The 13,004-nt window shown below is 37.7% G+C and overlaps 1 protein-coding gene across 1 annotated transcript; it reads right to left on the bottom strand.

Annotated features, from left to right (window-relative positions):
* Positions 1 to 11,411: 11,411 nt before the first annotated feature.
* Positions 11,412 to 11,946, bottom strand: KRTAP15-1 (keratin associated protein 15-1). The gene has a single exon (XM_086414605.1). It carries the CDS (start codon positions 11,928 to 11,930, stop codon positions 11,412 to 11,414), a length of 519 nt encoding a protein of 172 aa, XP_086270731.1. The 5' UTR covers positions 11,931 to 11,946.
* Between the last annotated feature and the right edge of the window lie 1,058 nt (positions 11,947 to 13,004).

Below are 13,004 nucleotides of genomic sequence, written 5' to 3'. Positions count from 1 at the left end.
TTATCTTTCCATCTAAAGTTTGTTATTTTATCTGATAAAAAGTATCTAGAAATCTAAGATTTCTTTTGCAAACATCTAGTGACCCACGGTAGAACAATTCTCTAATAGGAATTTTGTTTCACTTACTGGGAGAGAGATAGTGCGCTGTTACATAAAATAGAAGAAAATGTTTGTGATAAGGTCAAGTAAGAAGACATGGAATTAGCTGCTTCAATAAATCCCATGTGGAAAATCTCCTTAGCAAAAGTTTTCAGTATGTGAGTTCTGTAGCATTAGTGGGTCACATAATCTATTTATTGATGGTGAACAGTACTTCTTCTAGTGAGAAATAATAGGATAGAATGAGATGGAATGGGATGGGAAAGAGATGTTCAGAGTTATCTCACACATCTTTTTTCCAAAATTTTGGTTTTTGAGAGAAATACACACATACACAGAGAGAGAAAAAGAAAGAGAAATAGATTCTATCAGTTCAGTTCAGTTCAGTCACTCAGTTGTGACTGACTCTTTGCAACCCCATGAATCGCAGCACGTCAGGCCTCCCTGTCCATCACCAACTTCCGGAGTTCACTGAGACTCACGTCCATTGAGTCAGTGATGCCATCCAGCCATCTCATCCTCTGTCGTCCCCTTCTCCTCCTGCCCCCAATCCCTCCCAGCAACAGAGTCTTTTCCAATGAGTCAGCTCTTTGCAGGAGGTGGCCAAAGTACTGGAGCTTTAGCATCATTCCTTCCAAAGAAATCCCAGGGCTGATCTCCTTCAGAATGGACTGGTTGGATCTCCTTGCAGTCCAAGGGACTCTCAAGAGTCTTCTCCAACACCACAGTTCAAAAGCATCAATTCTTCGGCACTCAGCCTTCTTCACAGTCCAACTCTCACATCCATACGTGACCACTGGAAAAACCATAGCCTTGATTAAATGGACCTTTGTTGGCAAAGCAATGTCTCTGCTTTTGAATATGCTGTCTAGGTTGGTCATAACTTTTCTTCCAAGGAGTAAGTGTCTTTTAATTTCATGGCGCAGTCACCATCTGCAGTGATTTTGGAGCCCCCAAAAATAAAGTCTGACACTGTTTCCACTGTTTCCCTATCTATTTCCCATGAAGTGATGGGACCAGATGCCATGATCTTCATTTTCTGCATGTTGAGTTTTAAGCCAACTTTTTCACTCTCCTCTTTCACCTAATTAGTTGCTTCAATAAATCTAACGTGGAAAATCTTAGCAAAATTTTTCAGTTTGTGAGTTCTATGTTAGTGGTGGGTCACAAAATACAGCAGGTCCCCACCAGCTACCTATTTTACATATGGTAGCGTGTATATTGCCAATTCCAATCTCCCAATTCCTCCCATCCCTTCCTTCCTCCCCACCTCCCCCAACCCCCCACCATAGAAAGATAAATAGTAAAATTCCTATTCCTGTCCATTTTACTCTTGCAGCACAATAATCTTCTTCTGCTAGATGGAGTCATTTATTTCTAATACACTTAAATACACGTGGGGATTGTTTTTCTTTCTGCTAATTTTTAAGACTGCTATATAAATTGTTTGAGGATAAGAAATGCCATTCAGTGTTAAGTATTGACTGAAGAAATTTCCCTGTTTTAGGATGTGTAAATTAAAACTAATAAAAATAGTAGCAAGAAAGACCTGATGTTGTCACCACCTTCCACTAGATAATAAGTGTTTTTAATATAATGTCTCCTTTAGTTCCTAGACTAATCCTGCCAAATATGTGATTTTAATCCAAGTGTTAAAATGACAAAATTGAGGCTAGAAGGTAAGTCACCAAGGTTAACCAGCTTGTATCTCAGGAATAAAAAAAAAAAAAAATCATCCCTGACAACTAAGTTTAAAAGGAAAAAAAATTAGGAAGATTTCTCAAGAAGAAGATGTGGAAACTAAGAGATGTGTCAACCTGCTATAACAGCCCAGAGGATATAAAAGATCTCAATTTCTCAGTAAAACCAATCTCTTTTTCTCTCTCTAACTTAGTGTTATCACTTTCAGGAAACACTTTTTAAAAATGAGAGCATTTTATTCTTAATAGAGCTCATTTTATATGTAAATAGAAAATAGTTGCATACACTCAATGGTTGCATATGCAATAGAATGAAAAACAGAGACAGATAATGAATAGTTATGGGTAGTCATTGCAATATAAGCCATCTTTGGGGGTTGAGGTTGAACAATGCACAAACTAAATAAATCTTAATTCCTCATAATTTAATTTGTTCAAAACTGGTCTATTTCATGATTTTTAAGTGGCTAGAATGAATTTGACCACTGCTTCAAAGGAGCCTGGTACTGTGAGCTTAAGCAATTTAGAATTTATCATTACATACTTACATTTCTCTGTTTCAATAGGCAGCAAAATATTCTGTGCATGATATATAAAAGAGTAAAATGAAAATGTTTCCTAATTTCAATTTTCTTGTTGGTGTTTTTTGTTTTCCTTCTATATTATGTGAAAGCCATGGCCTAAGTCAATCGCATAATAATCGGAAATCTCTGATTTGGTTGTTATGAGAATGTGGTACCCAAATGGGTTTAATGAGAATGCATTATATCACATGTAAGAAAGCCTGCTCTTTGCTAGGGTCTTCTGCATGAACATTCTTTCTTTGTGTGGAAGGGTCATGATTTACGTAGAACTTCTCTTTGCAAGCAATACCATCCAATTCTCCACACTATTTCTTTCATATCATCATTCCTCAATTTGTACTCTACTTGCTCAAAAAATATTCTTTGATATTCATCATAAGTTTGGCTATAATTATTCAGAGCATTATTCAGCAATCATTTTAACTTTTACTGGGCTTTGTAAAATAAATATGAAGACATGTAATTTGTTAAGAGCATAGATTCTTTTTTTTTTATCTTTATTTTTAAAAATTTTATTGACGTATAGTCAATTTACAATATTATGTTAATTTGAAATACAATTCTTAATAACTAAATATGACATTTTTTCCAGGCTTTTGAAAACTTAATGCTCAATATTTCCTTGATGTCAAATGCTTAGAAGATATTAATAAGGAAAATAGATACATTATTACCCAGAGGATGAGATGGTTGGATGGCATCATCAACTCAATGCCATGATTTTGAGCAAACTCAGGGAGATGATGCAAGTCAGGGAAACTTGGCATGCTGCAGTCCACGGGGTCACAAGCAGTTGGACACAACTGAGCAACTGACCAACAGCAAATTACCCAGAAGATTGTAATGGTTCACCATCATCAGGATGTGTTCTTTTCCAATTAATCCATTTTTACTTCTTGCATAGGGTGATATGTTAAAAAGAATTTTAAAAGTAAAACTGAGTTTACAGTACACCACTAACTAGCTGTATGATCTTGGACAAATAAACATCTCTGTATGCTATTTTAAAACAAGGCAAAGCAAACAAACAGAAAACTGAACTAATACCCAACCCAACTTTGTGTTTTTTATGGATTGTAAGAGTATATAGTTGTAGCATGTATTATTAAAGAGAAAAGTCCTAAGAATTCCCTGGTGGTCCAGTGGTTGGGAGTCCACCTGTCAATCCAGGGGACATGGACTTGATCCCTGATCCAGGAAGATTCCACATGCCATGGAGCAACTAAGCCAGTGTGCCCCAACTACTGAAGCCCTTGTGCCCCAGAGCTCATGATCTGCAACCCTGCCTCGAGAAGCCCCTGTACCGCAAGTAGAGAGCAACCCATTTGCTGCAACTAGAGAAAGCCTGTGCATAGCAAAGAAGACCCGGCACAACCAAAAATAAACAAATAATAAATGATGAAATAAAAGAGGAAAACCCATAAAATTGAGTCTACTGTGTTTAAAAGTAACATAAAAGTGAGTGGATTAATGATTGTAATTGCGATCACCAGTTTTTACTTTTGTCTACAATGAATTTTTTTTTTTAATGTTGTGATCTTTTTTTCAGCCAGCAGTAAAAACCTAACAATATAATTTGGTATTAATGGACATTGTTCAAAACATCTTTTATCCCTTTACACAGAAGTGTGCTTAAAATTGTCATTAATAAGAAATATGCACTGCTTCTGAGATAGAATGTTCAGCCCCTTTGAGAGGATTACGCTGCCTCCAACATTTTCCTATGTCCATCAGAAAGCACACCAGTGCACAACATAATGTGATATGTGTCAGAAACACATTTTTTTTGATCAAGTATTTTTTGTTCAAGACAACTTCTGAGTAACAGAAGATATCAAGATAATTTTCCACATTTAATAAACAATTTATACCTAAAGTGCTGTGCTCCCTTGAAAGAAGAGTGAATCAACTGCTAACATTTGATATTCTGAAAGTAACAAATTACATAGAAGGTATAAGCCTTGTCTTGGGGGGTTCCTTTCCAGAAAGTTGGCAGGAGTTGAAAAGAAGGAGATAGCCCACAAACTACAAAATATTTCTAATACCTTTCTGGCCAGAGTGATAAAATATGAGAGGAAAAAAAGTGAACTGCAAATATATCACAAAACAAGTATTGACTAAAACAATAAAATGAAAGTTCTCATTTAAAAATCTGCCCCTCAAAATGCATGCTAAATTTAGGTGACAGGATGAAATTCTAAAATGATTACTCAGAAATGTCTATTGACCTCTAGTTTCCTATATAATATAATGTAAATTTGTGACCATAATATCCATGGCCAAATAACCTTTCTAGTTCAAGCTCAAGCTTTTTCCCACACACAAAGGGCAAGGGAGTATCTCCCTACAAACTGCATATTTCACTTGTCCCATTTCCTTTCTTGTGACCTTCCTCTGCCTGTTCAAATGTACTGTCTTCTAGATTCTAACTTGATGTTTACTTTTTCTGGGAAAGGTCTTCCAATCTTCATGTCTTGTCTTGTGAGATTATATCAGTCTAACTAAAATTATAGTTGGTTTATAACATGGTTTATAACTGTGTATCAGTTCCATTACACAATTACTTAAACTTGCATTCTCCAGGACCTAGCATAAACTCTGGTATATAGCAGGAACAAATAAATATTTGTTTAAATGAACTTGTTTTCTTGTATTTGAAATATGAATCTCTTTGAGTGTATGCTTGTAACATGAAATATTTGGTAGATACAGCTGAAGAAGTTCATAGTAAAGTACCCATATGATGAATTAAATTGAGATTTTGAGATACTTTTGAAACTGTCATGTAACCTTCAAAAACTCAAAATGAATAAATGTAGTTTGAGATCCACTTCATCACTGCTGGCACATACAGAAAGGGTTGATGTCTCTTTTGTGGAGTGTACTGAATGAGTCAGACAAATTGAAGAAAATGGTCAGAATGTCCAAGAGGTACTGCAGAAGTCTATAAACCAGCAATTGGTCTCAATTGGTCTTGACTATTTGAAATAGAGTGAGAAGATAACCTACATCTTACTGTTACTTCTTGGTCTAGGATGATCAGAATAGGTGTGATCCTAGCAGACAACCTAGCCATTCTAGAGCTGAGAAGCGTGTCACAAAAATACCATTTTCTTTTCTCTAATTACAGTTGAACAGGTTATTACACTGGTGATGGTTGTAAACATAATTACAGCTACTGTATTTATGTGCGATTGTGCAATAATATTTGTTAAGTAAGTACTCAACATTATTTATGAACTATAAATATATTTACTGGATAATATCATTTACAACACCTCATTAATGCATGAAATGATATACTATTGCATTTTTACTGTCAAAGCCCTATCTGAAATGTGGGTAGGTCTAGTGTTCACTGTCAAGAACTCTCCCAAACAACTCACTCGGGACATCGTCTAAATCCATGGTTCTAAACGCAGAATAAGCTCACTTCCAGAGGACGTTTGGTAATATCTGAAGACATACTTGATTGTCACAATGAGGGTGGAGAGGAACAGCACTGACATTTAGTGGGAAGAGCCCAGGGATGCTGTTAAACACCACACAGTGGACACGACAGCCCTATCCTAACAAAATCGTATCCGTCCTAGGTGTTACTAGTGCCAAAATTTTGGAAAGTGAGGAGGGTGAATACTTTTGTCAAGTGCAAGAAACAAAGCAGAAAAGTAGAAAATGACCAACGAAGGACATGACAAAAATGGGGGCACAGAAAAGGCAAATGGATTGAGAAAACACAAGAAATATGATGACTGATATAAGTTGGGCAAATAGATTAAAAATGCTCTGGGAAATAAATTCTCTGAATATTGCCCTTTGCCTGAGCAAGTCTTGTGCACAGCTGGGTCAGAGCTGTGTTCTTAACAAAAATACACTGAAGAGGCTAAACAGCTCATAAACAGAGAAAAATTATTTTCATGAATACACGTGGACATTTTATTAAGAGTCTTAGTTCTTCTATTGAATGATCATGAAGTTATGCTTGAAATCTCTCTTAAAAAATGGACATAAGAATCTGAGAAAATGATCATTTAAAAATATGAGAATAATTTTATAAACTGAGAGGAAGATTACTTATAAGCAAAATTCTAATTTACTATTGCCTTAAGTTTTGTGCAGTAATTTCAACTATATTTTTATGAAATAAAAACTGTCAGCCCAGCTTTTCTAGAAAATGGAGACTTTGGTGGTTTTGTTATGTGTCAGCTTGGCTAGGCTATGGAGCCCATTTGTTTGGTCAAATACTATAGTCTAGCTGTTCTTGTAAAGGCCTTCTAAAGATGAATTTGTTGTTTATAGTCAGTTGACTTTAAGTAAAGGAGTTTGCTCTCAATAATGTGAGCAGGGCTCATTCAATCAATTAAGACCTTTAGAGAAAAATATTTTCTGCCCATCTGAAGCCTTCTGCCCGGCTCTGTTTCCATGAATAGTGTGGTAAGTGTATGTGTTCGCTCCAGGCTAAGAGCATCATCTGCAGAACAAATGGATGCTAGCAGAGGAAAGCTGGGTGGGGTGCAGAGCTGGTAGAATTGAGGGGGATGATCTAAGGAGACGTTATAGAAGTGTGTGCTATCAGGGGAATGGTTTAGTGCAGAGGATCCGACAGAGGCTGGCAGAGAGTTAAGAAAGGGATTTCTGGAAAACATACCATGGTCTCCTCCAGAAAAGAGCTAGTATTCGGACATGGGTGATGAGGGAGGATCCTCAACAGCAAAGACAAACGACAGGTAGCACTTAGTGCGAGCTGAGCGAAAAGACTTTTTATGTCCCTCTTGGACATCTCAGAATACTACCAGACAATCTGTTAACTAAGCAAAGTGAAGTGTCAGAACTTCCTTCAGCAAAGGGGAACACCATTGCACCGAGACATTCAGCTGTGTCTGTCTCCACATTCAGTTCAGTTCAGTCACTCAGTCGTGTCCGACTCTTTGCGATCCCATGGACTGCAGCACACCAGGCCTCCCTGTCCATCTCCAACTCCCGGAGTTTACCCAAACTCATGTCTGCTGAGTAGGTGACGCCAACCAACCATCTCAACCTCTGTCATCCCCTTCTCCTCCTGCCCTCAATCTTTCCCAGCATCAGGGTCTTTTCAAATGAGTCAGCTCTTCACATCAGGTGGCCAAAGTATTGGAGTTTCAGCTTCAGCATCAGTCCTTCCAGTGAATAATCAGGACTGATATCCTTTAGGATGGACTGATTGGATCTCCTTTCTGTCCAAGGGACTCTCAAGAGTCTTCTCCAACACCACAGTTCAAAAGTATCAATTCTTCAGTGCTCAGCTTTCTTTATACTCCAATTCTCACAACCCATACATGACTCCAAAGACAGGTGTTAGAAGTGAGATCGTGGGCTCAGATGGTTTCAAGGTACAGAATTGATTGGGACTGGGCAAGTTTATTAGTAGATAGCATAGAACTGATGGGCATGGCAAAGAGAAGCTACTGACACCAGTCTCTTGATAAAAGCTGACTGTTGCATAATTTGCAAACCTATGGACTGTAACCCACCAGGCTCCTCTGTCCATGAAATTCTGCAGGCAAGAATATTGGAGTGGCTAGCCATTCCCTTCTGCAGGAGATATTCCTAACCCAGGGATCAAACCAGAGTCTCCTATATTGCAGGCAGATTCTTTACTGTCTGAGTTACCATGGAAGCGTCTTGCTTAATTAGGGGGGGCTGTTTTTCAGGTCTGCAGACTACTGTATCAAATATTACAGTAGTTTACTGAAACATACAGTGAAATGATTTATTGGTTTTAATCTAACATTTTTCCCAGAAAAATTTTCCTGAATTAACTAGGTCATGTTGACCCAGGTGGTCTAAAGCAGATTAACACAAATGGCCTCAGCTGTCATTTCCTTTCCACCTATCCTTTCCCTTTAGCTTAAACAGAAGCCAGGAGCAGCACAGTGATGGAAGACAAGGAAGAGCAAAGAGATAAATAAAGTGGTCAGGCCATTTCAAGTCATTGGTGACCCATGAGAGGCTTGAATAGAGAGCAAAAGGAGGAGATATAATATAGCTGTAGACTTCTAATTTATGGATTAAATCTATATGTATGACATCAAAATATTTTTTAATGTGATCATACATCTGTCCATGATATTGTTCAGAAATTTAGGGAAGTTAGGGCCCTTGGGTCAAGTGTAAAGTTCTATAACAGGAGAAAAATGAGGGAATGTCCTAAATACGCCCTAATAAGTCCTGTCTGTTTAGTACATTTAGTTGCACTTCAAATCAAACATTTGTTCTTCAGTCCTCAGTTGTCTCTAACTCCTTGTGACCCCATGGACTGCAGCACCCCAGGCTTCCCTGTCCTTCCCCATCTCCCAGAGTTTTCTCAAACTCATGTCCATGGGGTCAGTGATGCCAACCAATCATCTCGTGCCCTTCCCCCACCACCTTCAATCTTTCCCAGCATCAGTCTTTTCTGAGTCAGCTCTTCTCATTGGGGGGCCAAAGTGATGGAGCTTCAGCCTCAGCATCAGTCCTTCCAATGAACATTCAGGACTGATTTCCTTTAGGATTGACTGGTTTGATCTCCTTGCAGTCCAAAGGACTGTCAAGAGTCTTCTCCAACACCACAGTTAAAAAGCATCAATTCTTCAATGTTTAGCCTTCTTTATAGTCCAACTCTCACATCCATATATGACTACTGGAAAAACCCATATAGCTTTGACTATATGAACCTTTGTTGGCAAAGTAATGTCTCTGCTTTTGAATATGCTGCCTAGGTTTGTCATAGCTTTTCTTTCAAGGAGTAAGCGTCTTTTAATTTCATGGCTGCAGTCACCATCTGCAGTGATTCTGGAGTCCAAGAAAATAGTCTGTCACTGTTCATTGTTTCCCCATCTTTTTGCTGTGAAGTGATGGGACCAGATGTCATGATCTTCATTTTCTAAATGTTGAGTTTTAAGTCAGCTTTTTCACTCTCCTCTTTCACTTTCATCAAGAGGCTTTTTAGTTCCTCTTCACTTTCTGCGATAAGGGTAATATTATTTCATCAATAACCATCATAAGGTTATTGATGTTTCTCCTGGCAATCTATATTCCAGCTTGTACTTCATCCAGCCTAGTATTTCACATGATGTACTCTTTATAGAATTTAAACAAGCAGGATGACAATATACAGACTTGAAATATTCCTTTCCCAATTTGGAACCAGTCTGTTGCTCCATGTCTGGTCTATCTGTTGTTTCTCGGCCTGCATACAGGTTTCTACGGAGGTGGGTAAGGTGGTCTGGTATTCCCATCTTTTTAAGAATTTTCCACAGTTTGTTGTGATCCACACAGTAAAAGGCTTTCAGTTCAGTCACTCAGTCATGTCCGTTTCTTTGCGACCCCACGGACTGTGGGCATGTCAGTCTTTCCTGTCCATCACTAACTCCCAGATCTTGGTCAAGCTTATGTCCATTGAGTTGGTGATGAAGCAGAAGTGGATGATTTTCTGAAATTCTCTTGCTTTTTCTATGATCCAGTGGATGTTGGCAATTTGATCTCTGGTTCCTCTACTTTTTCTAAATCAAGCATAGCCCTCCAATAATTCTCAATTCTTCCCTCACATTCCATTGCAGGGTTTGACTTTCACTCATTGCATCCTATACAGGATCTAATACAGTAATCAGTCTTTTCTTTTTTTGGATCAATGGACATGAAATAAAGTATACTGAATGTAATTCGTGGAAAAGTCTGTTTTCATTTATTATTTTGCTATTGGTCATTATTTTGGCTTACTTGAAATCAGGATGAATTTCTGAACATGGAAGCTATGGAAATGTAGCTCCCACTATAGGGAGCATAACTGACTTACAGTCCCAGCTGCTAGTCTCTGAGTGTAGCCCCACAATTATGCCAAAGTCATGCTGTGACCTGTTCTTGGCCAGTGACTGAACTTGGCAAGGATATGCAGGCAGGGCTGTGTCTATGACTTGAGGTGACTCATCAAAATTTAGAACTGGCCTGAAGAAGGTTCTTCTAACCCAAGCTTCCTTCCTTGCATCTTCCCTCCACTGAGTTCAGACCAGCATTGCTGTCTGAATGCTCTCCCAGAACCCTCCAGCTGCCTCCCCATTTTCACTGGGAGGTATTTTGTTCAACAAATATCTGTCATGTCAAGTCCTAGACTACAGCTATCTCTCAAAGGACTGCAACTAACACATTACATGAGCATGGTTTATTTTTTACATGAACTAGTAATCTTATTGTCACTAATCAGTTTTCCGTGATATTCTCACCCTTTCTGAACGTCCTATTCTTTGTGTTCCCATTGAAACATGGTTTTATCGACATTATTGCACTTGCTAAATAACAGTGAGTTAAACTTGTGTGTGTGTGAATTCTGTGAAGGGAGGGAATGTACGTCTTCATTCAGCATGAATGCCTGGACTATAATCAGAACTCAATAAATATTTTTCAACAAATGCCTACCTAAAAATGAAATTTTCTAAAGTAATTAGATGAAAAAAAAAGTACCTAGGAGAGGATATAAATCTCTTAAGACATAAAATGTGCCATATATTTAGATTCTCTAAACTTCCTTTTTCTACGCAGCAAAATATTAACAAAACAAAATGTTTAGCTAGTGAACACAGTTGAAGGTACTGGATGCATTCACTAAATGTACCATATGAATTAAAAAATGGAATGTTGTAGTTCATTCTAAAGAAATAAGTTTATTTTAAACGCCATATCTATTTGAAATACACGTGAAAGAGTCTTAGGAGAAAAGTAGTAAAACAAGACTCTGAGTAAGACAGCAACAGAAATGATTCTGAGCATTGGATCAGGAACGAAGAAAATTCAAGACATATCTCATACGCCTGATTACAAAGTCAAGATTACTTTGTCCACAGTGAATTGTATACTTCCAGAAGGACTGTGATAGTAAGCCCTGGTGATGAAGATGGTCAGTTATCAAAGATATTGGAGATGCCAAGGGTTAAAACTTCATAAAGCATAGATATAACCTTGAGGTGACTGGAGTCATTCAGAAAGTTGATTCACAAAAGCGTGAGCTAAAGGCTGTTTAGTAACAAGATGACCAGCAACTCCTGGAGGAAACGAAAGTTGGGGAGCAGAAGTTGGATCCAGAGCCCAGAGACTGGAAGCCAGTATTTCCACAACCAAAAGACCCAAGGCCAATATTTCCAAACCCTAGAGATCCAGTGTAAATTGTCTGGCAGGGACTGCGGAAGATGAAATTCTGTGGATGGGAGCAGGATGTCTGGAAAGATCTGGTGACAGCACAGGGTGTCTGGAAGCTGATGGGCCTAAAGACGTTCTCCTGACAGCCACCGTAGAGAGTGGAGCCCAGGTGGAAAGTGCTGGGGGAGTAGACAACATTGCTGGGGTAGAAAGAATCACAGGTGGAAACTGGGACCCCCAAGTAACCTCCAAGGGAACAGGAGGAGTTTCCCATGCTGCAGTTGAAAGACATGCTGTTGGGAGTTCTGAGTTCAGCTGAGTTGGAAAGGGAAGTTTGTGACTGTGAATGTTGCCTTCTACACCGGATACTTAAATACTCTAGCAATGGGTGTAATAGCATGCGTTCATTTTAATAAGAACCCTTAATTAGGCTCCAGTAAAAATGAAATGCACTAACCTTCAAAGACCTTTTTTATGATTACAGACTTTTAAATGAAAGAATTTCATTGATTTTCAAAGCAGTTGTTCATGAAGCAAAAATGTTATTTCCCATTCATCTAGCTTGGGTAGGTGACTCTGATTGCACCATAATTGTACCTGTAAGATTGGGGTTTTATTCATCTTATCCTTCAACATAGTGTATTGAATGGGTAACACAGTGAGAACTTTGTTGTGTTTAAAGCTCTAAAAAGTACTTTGTAGTCAGGAGGGAATATTCATTTTGTTCCAAGTTTAGGAATAGAGAGGGAAAAAAATCAATATCTGTTTTACATCCCAAATCTTCTGTACCTTATAGAAGAAATAACCCACTTATGATCCTTAATTGGTACAAATGTTAAATGAGCATCTAACACATTTATGTTCTAGTTTTCTTATAGCATAAGTACCCAAGCTGCTCTTCTATGTGTGAGTTTTTAAGAATAAGGGACCCATATTTTCAGCAGTGCTTTGAAGTTTCCATTGTAAAAATGCTTAAGAAATCCTTATTCTGAAGTTGACTTGCTTCTTGAGAGATCACGTCAATAAATTTAATTTTCAAAAAAATCTCTGCATAAAGTTTAAGTCATTTTTTAGTGGTGTTGATGTCAATGAGAACAAAATAATAAGCTCTATACATTAAAAAAGATGAACCTTTAGTCCCTTATTTTTCTCTCATAGGATAGGATTTTTACTAAAGAAGGTAAAAAAGTAAGGAAAATGCCTACTACCTGTAAACTTCAAAAAAAGATCAAGTTAGAAAAATTCATAATTACAAATGATTTTTGTAGATTGAAATGAGGGCAGAGAGTTCCAAAATATATGATAATATAAAAAAGAGAATGAATCCTTTTGAATTTACCTCTGATGTGGTACACATATTAAATCATATATATATATACATATATATATATAATTATATATTTTTTGTTTACATATTCTGCATAGAGAACTAGTATAAGTATTTTTTCTAGACTCTCCCATAAAGTTCATCATT

Source organism: Bos grunniens, chromosome 1 (genome assembly GCF_055505025.1).
Source record: "Bos grunniens cultivar Pamir isolate PY7600 chromosome 1, Bosgru_T2T1.0, whole genome shotgun sequence".
Taxonomy (NCBI): domain Eukaryota; kingdom Metazoa; phylum Chordata; class Mammalia; order Artiodactyla; family Bovidae; genus Bos; species Bos grunniens.
Note: the sequence above shows the minus strand (reverse complement) of the source record. Positions and strands in the feature narration are given on the sequence as shown.